The sequence below is a fragment of the Chlorocebus sabaeus genome, chromosome 28 (genome assembly GCF_047675955.1).
Source record: "Chlorocebus sabaeus isolate Y175 chromosome 28, mChlSab1.0.hap1, whole genome shotgun sequence".
NCBI lineage: Eukaryota > Metazoa > Chordata > Mammalia > Primates > Cercopithecidae > Chlorocebus > Chlorocebus sabaeus.
Window position 1 is genome coordinate 8,102,411 of NC_132931.1, and position 15,997 is coordinate 8,118,407.

Consider the following 15,997-nt stretch of genomic DNA (forward strand, 5'->3'; position numbering starts at 1 on the left):
CTCCGCTGAAGGCTGCTCGTGCAGCTTAGACATGAATACCTCCTACCCTTGCTTTGTTGAAAATGTTTATTATATTAAACGGATGGCTCCTTCCCTGCAACGCCTACAGAAATTTGTCCTGGGAATTCGTTTCTCTGTCTCCGAGAGACAAGACTTCTGGACTCAGTTTCCCATCCATCAAACAAACATTGGCTGCTTTGGGTTAGTGTGTGCATAGTGTGCTTGGGGCCACCTCCTGGAGGGACTTCATTAAATGCTAGCTTCTTTCTCTCCAACATTTCTTTTTAATAATAAACTCAGAGGCCAAAGGAGAAAAGACCGATTAGAAAAAAAAATCAGCCTGGCACACATCACTATGACAAAAGTCAAAACACAACCAATAGGCTCCCTGCCACTCTTGGCAGGAGTTTCCAGTCTCCTGCCCAGGCTGGCTGTCCTCTGAGCCAGCCAGGGTCTGGCACTGCAGATCAGGGCAGCACAGAGCTGAGTAGGCAGTCATCTCCATCATTCTGCCCCTCATACTTCTGTTCATACATCCCAAGTCCCATTTGAGTCTCAATTAGTTGTAATGAACTAAGCCCCTTGGATCATAATTTACATAAAATGCAGTAATAAGGCACACACTAAATTTTTTTTTTTTTTTTGAGACAGAGTCTCGCCCTGATGTCCAGGCTAGAGTGCAGTGGCTCAATCTCGGCTCACTGCAACCTCCGCTTCCCAGGTTCAAGCGATTCTCCTGCCTCAGCCTCCCGAGTAGCTGGGATTACAGGCGCCCGCCACCACGCCCAGCTAATTTTTGTGGTTTTTTAAAATTTTATTATTTTTTTTGAGACGGAGTCTCACTCCGTCGCCCAGGCTGGAGTGCAGTGGTGTGATCTTGGCTCACTGCAACTTCTGCCTCCTGGATTCTGAAGCGATTCTCCTGCCTCAGCCTCCTGAGTAGCTGGGACTACAGGCACCTGCCACCACGCCTGGCTAACTTTTTGTATTTTTAGTAGAGACGGCGTTTCACTATGTTGGCCAGGTTGGTGTCAAACTCCTGACCTCATGATCTGCCCGCCTCGGCCTCCCAAAGTGCTGGGATTACAGGCGTGAGCCACTGTGCCTGGCCACTAAAATAATTTTTTAAATTCCCATATTTACTACATGAGACCAAAAATCCAGTTGTCCTTAGACCTAAACCTCTGAACGTGGGGACGTATGCATTTAGACTGAAGCCCCGGTGTGTATAGAAAATCAACAGATGGGTTTTCCTTTTTTCCAGACGGAGTCTCCCTCTGTCGCCCAGGCTGGAGTGCAGCGGCACGATCTCGGCTCACTGCAAGCTCCACCTCCTGGGTTGAAGCCATCCTGGTGCCCCAGCCTCCCGAGTAGCTGGGATTACAGGTGTGAGCCACCGCGCCTGGCCAATAGATGGGCTTTCTGAGGTCACTACTACTCCTTGGCCCAAGGGCACCTGTGAGTGAAGGGCAGTGACTGGGGGAGGTGTCCTCAGGCCTCTGTCCCCCATGCTCTGTGGAATCACAGCAGCCTCAAACCTCCCTGCTCAGGGAATTCAGTTCCTGAGTTGCAGGCTGTGTCTGCCTGCCCTGAGCAGCTAATCAGGCCATGTGCACACAAGCTAATTTGGGTTTCTTCCTTTCCTTTCAGCCCAGGATCCTGGGAGAGCAATTGCTTTAACAAAAAAAAAAAAAAAAAACCCTCCCTGGGAGAAGGGGCAGGAAGGCTGTTGCAATGGACCTCAAGGCATGATGCAGAAAGATTTCCTTTTAGACAAAAAGCACCCTGGAATCTGAAGTCCTGAGAACTTATTGCCCACATGCTACATTCTGGGTTTCGTTTTGTTTTGTTTTGTTTTGTTTTGTTTGAGACGGAGTCTCGCTCTGTCGCCCAGGCTGGAGTGCAGTGGCCGGATCTCAGCTCACTGCAAGCTCCGCTTCCCGGGTTTACACCATTCTCCTGCCTCAGCCTCCCAAGTAGCTGGGACTACAGGCGCCCGCCACCTCGCCCGGCTAATTTTTTTTTTGTATTTTTTCAGTAGAGACGGGGTTTCACCGTGTTAGCCAGGATGGTCTCGATCTCCTGACCTCGTGATCCCCCCGTCTTGGCCTCCCAAAGTGCTGGGATTACAGGCTTGAGCCACCGCGCCCGGCTGGAGTGTAGTGGTACAATCATAGCTCACTGCAGCCTCAAACCCCTAGGCTCAAGTGATCCTCTTGCCTCAGCCTCCAGTGTAGCTGGGGACTACAGGTACACTACCACTGTACTTGGCTAATTTTTTATTTTTGTAGAGATGGGGTCTAACTATGTTTTCCAGGCTGGTCTCAAACTCCTGGCCTGAAGCAATCCTCCTGCCTCAGCCTCTCGAAATGCTGGGATTATAGGTGTGAGCCACCACACCCAGCCCTAAATTCTGGTTTGAATATACAGGTGCAGTACCTCCTCCGTGTAATCCCAGCACTTTGGGAGGCAAAGCGGGCAGATGGCTTGAGCCTAGGAGTTCGAGACCAGCCTGGGCAACATGGTGAAACCCCATCTCTACAAAAACTATAAAAATTAGCCAGGTATGGTGGGGCACACCTGTGGTCCCAGTGACTTGGGAGGCTGAAGTGGGAGGCCTGTTCAAACCTGGGAGGCTGAGACTGCAGTGAGCCATGATCATGCCACTGCAGTGCAGCCTGGGAGACAGAGCAAGACCCTGTCTCAAAAACAAAACCAAAAAAAGCCAGGGATGGTGGCTCACGCCTGTAATCCCAGCACTTTGGGAGGCTGAGGAGGGTGGATCACCCGAAGTCAGGAGTTTGAGACCAACCTGGACTACATGGCAAAACCCCACCTCTACTAAAAATATAAAAATTAGCTGGGCGTGGTGGTGCACACCTGTAATTGCAGCTACTTGGGAGGCTGAGACAGGAGAATTGCTTGAACCTGGGAGGCGGAGGTTGCAGCGAGCCGAGATCACACCACTGCACTCCAGCCTGGGCCACAAGAGTGAAACTCCATCTCAAAAATAAAAATAAAAATAAAAATAATGTATGTGGGGGAACTGGAAACTCAACAATCCCTGAGTACAATTTGCATACAGGCAAGAGTCCACTGCTAGCCATCCCTCCTATGAATTCATTCCTGTCGTCTTGGGTACCCTCTGTCAGCCCCACAGGCAGTGGGGTTGGAGATCTCTGCCACTGAGAGGCTGGGGATCTGGGAAAGTCTTGGTTTGCTCACCTGTGAAATGCAGCCAGTATCAATCTAAGGGTGTTAAGGTGAAATGGAGTCACACACGGCCTGCACAAGATGTGGTACCCAGGCCCGGCACGGTGGCCCACACCTGTAATCCCAGCACTTTGGGAGGCCGAGGCGGGCGGATCACAAGGTCAGGAGATAGAGACCATGGTGAAACCCCGTCTCTACTAAAAAATAGAAAAAAATTAGCCGGGCGCAGTGGTGGGCGCCTGTAGTCCCAGCTACTCGGGAGGCTGAGGCAGGAGAATGGCGTGAACCCGGGAGGCGGAGCTTGCAGTGAGCCGAGATCGCGCCATTGCACTCCAGCCTGGGCAACAGAGCGAGACTCTGTCTCAAAAAAAAAAAAAAAAAAAAGATGTAGTACCCAGAGCCACTCAAAAGGCCCTTCCTGGCCCTGGTGGAATGGGCACAGCCCACCTGGGTGTTGACCTCCTCAGAGGGGCTGGGAGGATGGGTTCGGCTGAAGGAAGAAGGGGCAGGTGCTTAAGAAATTTCTAGATTTGGAGCAAAATTGACATTGGTGGCAGCGACCTCTTTAGGGCCACCCCCTCTAGCCTTCCAGACCCCACTCTGGGAACTCCCACATTCTGGGGAAGTACTTGTTGGCACAGTTGCTAAAGTCTCGTTAGGACTGGCAGAAAGGGGGCTGCCACTGGTTCCCCAGGTGAGCTTCTGAATTGGAGATGGGGGGGATGGGCAGAGTTTCCCTTCAGGTCTGTGCCAGCCCCAGGGCACAGGGTCTGAGGTCCCAGGTCCCAGGAGCCCTGCACCCTAAGACATGTGTGGGTAAATCAAAGCCTGTTCTCTGCACCGAGGTCCCATCGCTCCAGGCCTGCTCTGTGGGGGGGACGCAGCCAGGTCAGCTCAGACCAGCTTCGGTTCTCCCTGGTCACCGGGGCATGTTGCCCCTTTAACAGAGGGCCAAGGAGCTCCTTGGCCAGGTGACCCCTTCCTTGACTGCCCCAGGCATGCTCTCAGGGACAAGGGAAATGGCTTCCTGGGCTATATAACAGAAGTCAGCAAACGCCCAAGCCCTCCCCAGCCCGATCCTCCCACCCCAGCAGGACAGGCAGGTGCCTACGTGGGTGTGCTGGGAGGAGCACAGGGCCTCCACAGCCTGGAGTCTGTTCTCAGCCACCAGGAGCTTCTCCCGCAACCTCTCGGCCTCCTGTTTGCTCTGGGCTTCTGCCCGCTGCAGCCTCTCGTAGTCCAGCATCTTCTTCTCGGCCAGCGAGATCTGCTCCTTGAGGAACTCGATGGCCTGCGCCTGGCCCCGGTACTCCACGTCCAGCTTTTCCAGCTCGTGCACGCGCAGCTCGGCATCCCGGCGCTGGTCCTGGGCCTCCTGCAGCTCCAACCGGTGCTGGCTGGCTTGCACCTCCAGCTGGGCCCGCCAGTGCCGCTGCAGCCCGGCCAGCTCCTCCTGGGCCTCCTGCAGCTTCTCCCGCAGGGCCTCCTTCTCCTTCACGTGCACGGCGGTCTCCAGGTCATGCTTGGCCTGCAAGTTACCCAGCTCCAGCTGGTGCTCCATCTTGATGCCCTCCATCACCGCCTTCAGCTCGCCAATCTCCTTCTGCTGGGCGCCTGGGCCCGAGTTCAGGGTGGCTTTGAGGTCCTCCAGGGACTTCTGGTGGTCCGAGGCCAGTGAGTCCAGTTTGGATTTCCAGTTGTCCATGAGCCCCATGTTCTCGCTGGTGGCCTGCTGAACCTTGTCCTTCAGGCCTGCCACCTCCTGTGCGTACTTTTCGTTGGCCGCGCGGAGCTTGTCCACCTCCGCCTGGTAGGCCTTCAGGGCCTTCTCGTATTTATCCCGCAGCACCCCGCTCTCCCTCTGGTGCTCCTTGCTGGCCGAGAGCAGGCGCTCCCGCAGCCGCAGGGTCTCGGCCGCGTCGGGGTGGTCTGGGGGCGGGGGGCCCGAGTGCAACAGGCACTGCTGGAGCTCCTCGATTTCACCGCGGCGCAGGGTGAGCTCCTCCTCCAGCTGCAGCACCCGCGACTTCTCCGCCACTGTGGTCAGCTGCGGGGAGAGAGGGAGGCAGGGATCAGCGGGCTGGCTGGCTGGCTGGAAGGTGAGGAGGGCACAATGGTGGGGGTCGGGGGGCCACCACTAGAGGACACCAGCCCCAGCAGGTGGTCATGGGAAGGGAAAGGCCTCCACTCCCTCCTGAGTATGGGCTGGACATAGGGGCCCTGCCCATCACAGCATCCAGAAAGATTCCCCTGGCTGTACCCCAAAGATTCAGAGCCAGCTGTCGCCACTCCTCTACCTAGGTGGCTTGGACAAATTGGTGGTTAAAAGAAACCACCTATTTGAGATTACAGCTTTTTTTTTTTTTTTTTTTTTTTTTTTGAGTCTCGCTCTGTCACGCAGGCTGGAGTGCAGTGGCATGATCTCAGCTCACTGTAACCTCCACTTCCCAGGTTCAAGCTATTCTCCTGCCTCAGCCTCCCGAGTAGCTGGGACTACAGGCACTCACCACCATGCGCCTGGGGAATTTTTGTATTTTTTGGTATAGACGGCGTGTCACCCTTTTGCCTACGCTGGTCTCAAACTCCTAGCCTCAAGTGATCCACCTGCCTTGGCCTCCCAAAGTGTTGGGATGATAGGCTTGAGCCACGGCGCCCAGCCTTTTTTTCTTTTTTTTTTTTTTTTAAAGAGACAGGGGTCTAGCTATGTTGCCCAAGCTGGAGTGCAGCCGCACAATAATAGCTCACTGCACCCTCAAATTCCTGGGCTCAAGCAATCTTCCTGCCTCAACCTCAAGAGCAGCTGGGACTCTATGGGCATGAGCCACCACGCCCAACTGAGTTAGTGCTTTGTATTTTTATTAAGAAATTTTGTTGTTGTTGTTAACATTCTTTTTGAAGAGCAGAGGCCAAAGTGAATTTCGTATTATCCTGCCTTAGGAAGGTCCCCAGCCAGGGGGCTGGCTGGAGGCAGTGGCCAAGAAGGGTCCAGTTTAATGCTTAAAGCAGAACAGAGTGCTCCCAGACCCATCTTTCAGCAAAAAACTCTTAGAGGCTCCATTCTCCAAAAAACCACCTTGATCACATTGATGGTCATAGATACGAAAATGAGATATTTTCAAGCTTTAAATCTATTACAAGCTTTAAACATTTTATTTCTGAAGGTATCCTTTAGTTCAATAAACCTATTTTTGTTTTGTTTTTTGGTTTTTGTTTTTTTTGAGATGGAGTCTCACTCTCTTGCCCAGGCTAGAGTGCAGTGGCGCGATCTCGGCTCACTGCAACCTCCACCTCCCCGGTTCAAATGATTCTGCTGTTTCAGCCTCTTAAGTAGCTGGGACTACAGGTGTGCACCACCCCGCCCAGTTAATTTTTGTATTTTTAATAGAAATGGGGTTTCACCATGTTGGTCAGGCTGGTCTGGAACTCCTGACCTCAGATGACCTCGGGTGATTCACCCACTTTGGCCTCCCAAAGCGCTGGGATTACAGGTGTGAGCCACCACGCCCAGCCCTGTTTTTGTGTTTTCATCAGATTGAACCCTAGTTCAAGATGCATTTGGAGGGCTCCTGCCCATCCACAGTGACTGGGTCAGTTTGTGCGTTCAGTCTTCATGCACATGAGTGTGTACCGTACAAGCACATGGTCACTGAGCAATGGTCAGTGTGTGCAAATGGACCCTGTGTGTCTCCGGACACCTGCACACATGCAAACAACCACTTGTGCACTGAGGCCAACATGCAGAAACTGACCACTGCTCCTTCCATGCTACATAGTGTTTACCAGGTGCTTTTCCAGTAATCACTTGCTGCCTGTTTTAGCTTCCTCTCAGGGGGACTGCTTGGGGGCCGGCCGGCTGTTCGGATGTGAATGCCTGCAGAGTGCCGGGTCCCAGGCGTGCATGGTAAGCCTGGAGGGGACTGCGGGGCCTGGAGCAGGGACTCAGAATCATGCCCCAGGACTCTGGAAGCCTCACCCACATGCAGAGCTGTTCCATGGCTCCGGAACCCATCACAGCCCCATTCCCTGGGGACACCTCTGCTCCCCCAAAAGTCCCACCACTTCCTCAGCCCCAGGTCCTTCAGCCCAGCCCCTCCTGCCCCCATGTTTCAGGCTCTCTGGGCGAGAGAATCCGGGAAGAGATTTACAGTTCCTGACTCTTTCCTCTCCCCAGCCTCCTCAGCTGGGGAGACAGGAGGTGTGGATCAGTGGTTTCTGGGTCTGCCTCCATAGGGGCGGGACATTCCCAAGGGTCCCAACACTTTATCGTGGCAATGCATGGGGGGGATTGGGGGGTCTCACAGGACGTTCTCAGCTGCTGGGGCCATGAGCTAGGGACCCAGGTCCCAAAAAACAAAGACCACCCCCACCCCCCCAACTCCACCCCAATAAGCAACACTGAGCTGGGGAACATACGCACATTTCTTTTTGTTTTGTTTTGTTTTTGAGGCGGAGTCTTGCTCTGTCACCCAGGCTGGAGTGCAGTGGCACGATCTCAGCTTACTGCAACCTCCACCTCCCGGGTTCAAGTGATTCTCCTGCCTCAGCCTCCCAAGTAGCTGGGATCATGGGCATGAGTCACCAGCCCAGTTAATTTTTGTATTTTTAGTAGAGGTGGGGTTTCACCATGTTGGCCAGGCTGGTCTCGAACTCCTGACCTCAGGTGATCTACCCTCCTTGGCCTCCCAAAGTGCTGGGATTACAGGCGTGAACCACTGCGCCCGGCCACATAAGCACATTTCTAAATCTTGACTTCCCTCCTCCAAGGGGATGCAAAAGAAAAAAAAAAAAAAGATGATAGCAGCTAAAGAAAGAGAGTCAATAATGAAACAGAGAAGCCGGAGAGGGCATCAAAGGGCAAGGTGGCTGGCGGGCCAGGCGGGTGCGGTGGCGCGGTGGTGCGGTTACCCTGTTGTCCGCTAATTCTCGGAGCAGCCGCTCGGCCTGCGCCTTCTCCAGTAGCAGGCTCTGTTCCAGCTCCCCAATGCGCGCGTGCTCCAGCTGCGTCTGGGTCTGGTCCACCCAGGGTGGACACGGCGGGGGGTGGGGGGCGGGGACGCAGGGAGGGGGGCACAGGGAAGAAGAAGCCGGAGAGAGAGAGAAAGAAAGAGAGAGAGAGAGAGAGGAGGCGTCATCTTCCGTGAACAAGGCGAGGAGAGTAGATTCATGAGCCAGAATTGCTCAGGGAAAGAGAGAGTCTGGGGAGGCGAGGGGCGTGGGGCCTGATGCCCACCCCTTGCTGTGTCCCGGCTGGGTCAGTGCAGGGCGGGGGTTGGGCTGCAGCCATCCTCCCTCGCCGGCCCCTGCTTGGGGTAGCAATGGGCACCTCGCTTCTTTTCTGTCACCCCCCCACCCCCAACTAGCAGCCCTTGACCTTGAAGGTCCTCTTCAAGGACCTGCTCCTGGAGAGGGTCCCATCCTGTTCCTGTTCCCCTGCAGGCTGTCACTGGTTGTAGGCAAAGCATCCTGTACATAGGAGACCCCCAGGATGAGGAATAAATAAAGGACCCTGGGATTCCCGCTCGACTTCCCCCCAGGACTGTGCTAAAAGTGCAAGAACCCATAACACGAAAGATGTTTCCAAAATGTACTCGAGCCCTCGCGATTCTCTTGGCCCCAGCCTCCTTGGTGGAGGCTGGGCTGTGCCTCCCACCACCGGGCCCCATTGGTGCCCACCCCCCCGGACCCCACAGAGGACGCCTGGTCTCCATAAATCACAAGGGCACTTTTGTCCCAGCTCGACAATATCCGCTTCATCTGCTGACAAAGGCCAGCATTCTCAGGGTGTCGAGACTGGCTTTTGCATTTCACATAACAGATCTTGGAAGGGAAGCTGGGGAGGGTGAGGACATTTGGAGCGGTTTGGAAACCCAAGTTCATCTTAGGGAGAAGCCAGAGGGTCCTCTTTATACTCCAGGAGAGAAGGGGTTAAAGCAGCTGCAGGGCAGTTCTGAAGGGGCGGGGCTTAGCGAAACAGCATCCAGGTGTGAAACCTGTAATAAAACCCCGGAAGCTTGTCTATTGGTGAAGGTGTAAACGGACACCACCTGAATAGAAATACTCCTGCAATTCATTAAGAGACATTGAGATGATTATGTCCTTTGGCCTATTTTATTTCTTGAATTTTCCTTAAGGAACAACAAAAAAAGGTTCTCTCTCTCCTCTCTCCTTCCGTTTCTCTCTCTCCCCTCTCCTTCCCACTTTCTCTTCTTTCTCCCCACCCCACCCCCATCTCTCTCCCTCCTTCGTTCTTTATCCCTCTCTCCCACCCTCTCTCTTTCCATTCCCCTCCCTGTCTCTTTCCTTCCCTCATTTTCTCCCCCTCCCCTTCTCTCCCCCCCCCCTTCCTCTCTCCCCTCTCTGTCTCCCTCCCTCCCCCGCCTCTCCCGCCTCCCTCCTGGCAGTGTGTTCCTGTGCCAACAAGAAGTCAGCCTGTCTCTTCCAGAAAATCACAAGCTCCATCCCAGCCACCCCATCCCCGTTGGTGGGCACAACAGCCCTGCCTGGAACCCTCATAGATGGTGCACGATCCTACACACTGAACCAGTAGCCTGCACAGGCAAGAAAAAGCCTCCAGCTTCCCAGTTTCAAGGGCAACTTCATTTGGTCCCACTCCAAAGGACTCCTCCTCTCACTTTCTTTTTTTGTTGTTGTTGAGACAGAGTTTCCCTCTTTCACCCAGGCTGGAATGCAGTGGTGCAATCTCGGCTCCCTGCAACCTCCACCTACCAGGTTCAAGTGATTCTCCAGCCTCAGCCTCCCAAGTAGCTGGGATTACAGGTGCCTACCATCATGCCCAGCTAATTTTTGTATTTTTGAGTAGAGATGGGGTTTCACCATGTCGGCTGATCTCCAACCCCTGACCTCAGGTGATCTGCCCGCCTCACCCTCCCAAAGTGCTGGGATTACAGATATGAGTCACCACGCCTGGCCCCCTCAAAGGGTTTATATTCTGGGGGTGGAGGGGGATGCAAACCATAAAAGAACAGTGAAGATCACTCCAGATTGTGATTTGCACTATGAACAGAGCACTGGGGAGAGAGTAACTGGAATGAAGGTGAAATAGAGGAAACATGTAATTTACCAGTGAGTCCTGAAGGACAAGAAGGACTCCTTGTACAAGGCAGGCGCCAGAGGAAGAGGCGCAAGTGTTTCAGGCAGGGGAACCAGCGTGTACAAAAGCTCAGAGGCAAGACACAACTTCTGGTGTTCCAGAAACAGAAAAGCCTGGTGTATGATAACTTAGGGGCAGGGGTGTGAGACAGGGCTGGGACAACATGGTGTGTGGGGGGGTTGGGCCCTGGGGGTCTTCTCTGCTTCTCTGGCCCACTCTACAGAGCCTAGATGATAGTAAATGTCACAGTGCTAAATGTGTCAGCAGGAAAGGGGCAGGATCTGATTTACATTTTTATTTTTAAATTATTATTATTTTTTTCGAGGCAGAGTCTCGCTCTGTCACCCAGGCTGGAGTGCAGTGGTGGAAGCCTGGCTCAGCAACCTCAGCCTCCTGGGTTCAAGCGATTCTCCTGCCTCAGCCTCCCGAGTAGCTGGAATTACAGGTGAGTGCCACCATGCCCAGCTAATTTTTGTATTTTTAGTAGAGATGGGGTTTCGCCATGTTAGCCAGGCTGGTTTGGAGTTCCTGACCTCGAATGATCCGCCCACCTTGGCTTCCCAAAGTGCTGGGATTACAGGCGTGAGCCACCACACCCAGCCATATTTTTAAACTTTTTATTTATTTATTTTTAGAGATGGGGTCTTGCTCTGTCACCCAGGCTGGAGTGCAGTGGCACCATCATAGCTCACTGTAGCCTCAACCTCCTGGACTCCAAGGATCCTCCTGCCTCAGCCTCCCAAGTAGCTGGGACTACAGGCACGTGCTACCATGCCTGGTGAATTTTTTATTTTATTTATTTTGTTTCTTTGTTTCTACTTGTTTTTGAGACAGAGTCTCACTCTGTTGCCCCGGCTGGAGTGCAGTGGCATGATCTTGGTTCACTGCAACCTCTGCCTCCTGGGCTCAAGTGATTCTCCTGCCTCAGCTTCCTGAGTAGCTGGGATTACTGGTGCCCACCACCATGCCCAGCTAATTTTTGTATTTTTAGTAGAGACAGGGTTTCACCATGTTGGCCAGGCTGGTCTGAATCTCCTGACCTCAAGTGATCCACCCGCCTTGGCCTCCCAAAGTGCTGGGATGATAGGCGTCAGCCACTGCACCCAGTCAGAATACTTTAATTTTTGTGGAGATGGAGTCTCACTATGCTGCCCAGACTGGTCTCTAACTCCTGGCCTCAAGTAACCCTCCCACCTCTACCTCCCAAGTATTGGATTGCAGGTGTGAGTCACCGCACCTGGCCTGATTTACATTTTTAAAATATTTGGCCATATGACATCTGGGATGTGGGGGTGGGGGGGTCCTGGGTCGGGGCATGCCTGAAATAAGACTGGCGGTGAGTTGGTAACTGTTGAAGCTGAGTGATGAGTAAATGAAAGGTCATTATACTGTCTTCTCTATTTTTGTATAGGCTTAAAATTTTCCAACATTAAAAATGAAAAAGATATTTTAAAAAAAGACTAGATTCAGTGTGGAGAATGGACTTTGGAGGAACAGAAGACTAAGGAGTGGGCTATCTATGGCATGGTGCTGGGGCCTGGCCCAGGGAGGCAGCTGTGGGGATGTGCGTCATTTTGGAGACAAGGTCAAAAGGAATTTTTTGTTTTCTATTTTTTTAATTTTTTAACTTTTATTTTATTTTTATTTATTTATTTATTTTTGAGACAAGTCTCGCACTGTCGCCCAGGCTGGAGTGCAATGATGCAATCTCAGCTCACTGCAAGCTCCGCCTCCCAGGTTCAAGCAATTCTCCTATCTCAGCCTCCAGGGTAGCTGGGATTACAGGCCCCCACCACCACGCCCGGCTAATTTTTTGTATTTTTAGTAGAGATGGGGTTTCACTATGTTGGTCAGGCTGGTCTCAAACTCCTGACCTCATGATCCGCCCGCCTCGGCCTCCCAAAGTGCTGTGATTACAGACGTGAGCCACCACGCCCGGCCTTTATTTTTTGAGACAAGGTCTTGCTCTTGCTTTGTTGCCTGGGCTGGAGTGCAGTGGTGTGATCACAGCTCACTGCAGCCTCAGCTGTCCGGGCTCAAGCGATCCTCTCACTTCAGCCTCCCAAGTAGCTGGGACCATAGGTATGTGTTACCATACCTGGATACTTTTTCCATTGTTGGTAGAGACAAGGTTTCCCTATGTTGCCCAGGCTGGTCTCGAACTCCTGGGCTTAATCAATCCTCCCGCCCTGGCTTCCCAAAGTGCTTGGATTACAAGCATGTGCCACGATGCCTGCCTTATTTTTTTATATATTTTTTAGAAACAGGGTCTTGCTATGTTGCCCAGGCTGGTCTCAAACTCCTGGGCTCAAGCAATCTTCCTGTATCAGGCTCCCAAAGGGGATTACAGGCGTGAGCCACCATGCCCAGCCAACTGTGTGGATTTGGGGGCCAATTCCTGAGATGGGAACTATAAGGGGAGTGGTGTTAGGGGAGGCCTGGATAGATGTAGTTAGGACATGTTCAATTTGGGCTGCAGTCCTGGGTTGAATAGTGTCCTCTTAAATTTCATGCCCACTCAGAACCTCAAGATGTGACCTTAGCCAGCCATGGTGGTTCACACCTATAATCCCAGAATTTTGAGAGTCTAGGGTGGGAGGATCGCTTGAGCTCAGAAGTTTGAGACCTGCCTGGACAATATAGTGAGATCCCATCTCTATAAAAATCAAACAAAATAAAGAACGAATGTGACCTTGTTTGGAATAGGGTCTTGCACATGTAGTTAGTTAAAATGAGGTCATATTGGATTAGGATTGGATTAGAGTGGGCCCTAAATCCAGTGACTGCTGTCTCCATAAGATGGTCAAGTGAAGTGCCACAAAGGGAAGCTGACAAAGTGACAGGAGGCAGGGATTGGCCTGATGCAGTTATACAGGCCAAAGAGCACCAAAAGCTGCTGGCAATCCTACTGGAAGGTAGATTGGAATAGACTCTCCAACACCTTGATTTCAGACTTTTTTTTTTTTCTTTTTTTGCGAAGGAGTCTCACTCTGCTGTCCAGGCTGAAGTGCAGTGGTGCAATCTCGGCTCACCGTAACCTCCGCCTCCCGAGTTCAAGTGATTCCCCTGCCTCAGTCTCCAGAGTAGCTGGGATTACAGGCGCCCACCACCATGCCAAACTAATTTTGTATTTTTAGTAGAGACAGTGTTTCACCACACTGGCCAGGCTGGTCTAGAACTCCTGACCTCAAGTGATCCACCCACTTTGGCGTCCCAAAGTGTTGGGATTACAGGCATGAGCCACCATGCCCAGGCTTGATTTTAGACTTCTGGCTTCCAGAACTGCGAGGGCATATGTTTGTGTTGTTTTAAGCCACACATTTGCAGCCAGGCGTTACTGCAGCCCCAGGAAATTGATACAGCTGCTTATTCTTCCTCAATTGGGTGGAGATGTGAAGTGGGCGTGGTAGAGGGAGCTTGGGGAAGACTGTAGGACTCATACGGGCTCATCCAGGGCACAGAGGCCACAGTTTGGAAGCTCTCAGGGCGAGTGTGGACAAGGGATGAAGGGCCTGGGACTGAGCTCTTGGATGGGCCAGTGTTCAGAGAACAGGAAGGAGGAGCAGCCAGCAGAAGAGGCGGGGGAGTTGGAATGGGGCCTTCTCATTGTGCAGCTGGGGGAGTGTGGACAGGAGGGAAGACCATGAGCCTGATAAACTCCTGGAGAGTTCTGCAATAAAGACAGGCAGAGAGGTGGAGTGATAAAGCTGGAGGAGCCCAGGAGGTCAAGGAGGGGCTCTGGTTTTTATTTCTGACTTTTAAGATGGGTGGAGGCCAGATGTGATGGCTCATGCATGTAATCCCAGCCCTTTGGGAGGCCGAGGCAGGAGAATTGCTTGAGACTAGGAGTTTGAGACCCACTTGGGCAACATAGTGAGACCCCGCCTCTACAAAAAAAAAAAAAAATTAGCCGGGTGTGGGGATACACGCCTGTAGTCCCAGCTACTTGAGAGGCTGAGGCAAAGCCTCACTTGAGCCCAGGAAGTGGAGGCTTCAGTGAGCCCAGATCATGCCACTGTACTCCAGCCTGGGCAACAGAGTGAGATCCTGTCTCAAAAAAAAAAAAAAAAAAAAAAGGGTGGGGATGAAGGGATGAGTGGGACTTTGGTCATTTTGCCTTCTGGTTGCCATGAACATGATCACAATTCAGTTTGGTACAATAAAACGTCAAGTGGGGATTCTGCAACCCTTTGGACTGAATTAGCTGTCTGTCACTGTCTGTCCCGCCCTCTGCCTCTCCCAGCCAGGGCCGATTGGATCCGGGGTGGACCCCTATCCAGAGCCAGCCAGCCCATTGGCTACCACTGGGACCAATCAGAGCCTCTCTCGATGACAGCTGGTAGGTAGTGGGCGGGGCTGGGAGAAGAGCAAGCCGGGAGACACAGTGGGAAACAGACAGGAGCCTGACCCCAGACACAGATGGGAGGGAGGCCCTGAGCAAGGGGCACATGGATGGGCTTAGCTCCTGATGCTGCTTCTGGCTCCAGTCCCCTGAACGGCCTGCCCTGCTGTGCCCTTTCCTACAGCCCTTCAGTAAGCCCCCATGGTGACTGCAGCTGGCACAGGGGGTCTCTGTTCCTGGCAAACACAGGTGCTTTTCCCAGAACCCCATCCAACCCCTGCAGGAGAGCAGCTGCCAATGGAAAAGTCAGCCAGGAGCAACCACATGGCCTGCCCCTTGGCTAAGAGGGAAACTTAATTAGAACATGCCGAGCTGGGCTGAGGCTCTGACGCCGGGTTGTGCCCCAACATCCATTTTTTTTTTTTTTTTTGAGACAGTCTCACAAAAAAAAAACAAAGAAAACAAAACAACAACAACAAAAAAACAGGTGCAATCATAGCTCACTGGAGCCTCCATCTCCCAGACTCAAGCGATCCTCTAGCCTCAGCCTCCCCAAGTAGCTGGGACCACAGGTGCACATGACCAAGCTCAGCTAACTTTTTAAATTTTTTGTAGAGATGGGGTCTTGGTACGTTGCCCAGGCTGGTCTTGAATCCTGGGCTCAAGTGATCCTCTGCCTTGGCCTCCTGAAGGGCTGGGATTATAGGTGTGAGCCACCACGCCCAGCTCCATTGGTCTCTGAGCCTCAGTTTTCCTACCTACAAATTCTGTGACTCAGCAAGCTACTTTCAGCTAAAATTTTACCTGGAATCCAAGATGAACGAAGGGGCACCTTTAGGGCTATTGCCTAAGAAGAAGGGACAGGGGACCTCAGCCACTCTATCCTGGGGCCCAGCCCTCCATCTGCCCTGCCCTGGGTTCATCCTGCCCACCCCATCCAGCTGCTGACACCGGGAGCGCAGCTTCTCTGGGGGGCTCCTGGGGCTGAACCACTCACACCTCAGACACTAGACCTTTGATCCTTCCCCGTTTCCCCCCGACCAGCCCCTTCCCCCAGGGTCCTGGAGTTGCTGCTGGACCTCACGACCATCTGCCCTAGCAAGGGCCAGGCACTGGTGCTAAGAGTGCCCAGGGAAGGGGCCTCTGACTGTTACCTCCAGGTCTCCCTTGGTGATGGACTCCTCCTCCACGCGGAACTGCAGATCCTCCACCTTCCTGCAGGGGAGGGAAAGAGGCGGCTGACCCGGCTTTGCCCAGAGCAACAGGATTCACCGAGTAAGCAACAGCAGAGAAGAGGCGAGGCCATCAGAATGGCCCAGAGTCCAGAGGCG

At 53.0% G+C, this 15,997-nt stretch overlaps 1 protein-coding gene across 2 annotated transcripts in view; it reads right to left on the minus strand.

Moving 5' to 3' along the window:
* Window positions 1–15,997, minus strand: part of CLIP2 (CAP-Gly domain containing linker protein 2) — a 108,357-nt gene that overhangs the window by 23,706 nt on the left and 68,654 nt on the right. The window contains exons 8-10 of one of the 2 annotated variants that reach the window (XM_008018317.3): window positions 15,821–15,881; window positions 8,119–8,223; window positions 4,325–5,260 (exon numbers count right to left, since the gene is read on the minus strand). In XM_008018317.3, coding sequence (XP_008016508.2) covers window positions 4,325–5,260; window positions 8,119–8,223; window positions 15,821–15,881 — 1,102 coding nt within the window. The remainder of the gene's footprint in view (window positions 1–4,324; window positions 5,261–8,118; window positions 8,224–15,820; window positions 15,882–15,997) is intronic. The other variant, XM_037990518.2, reaches the window with a different exon arrangement.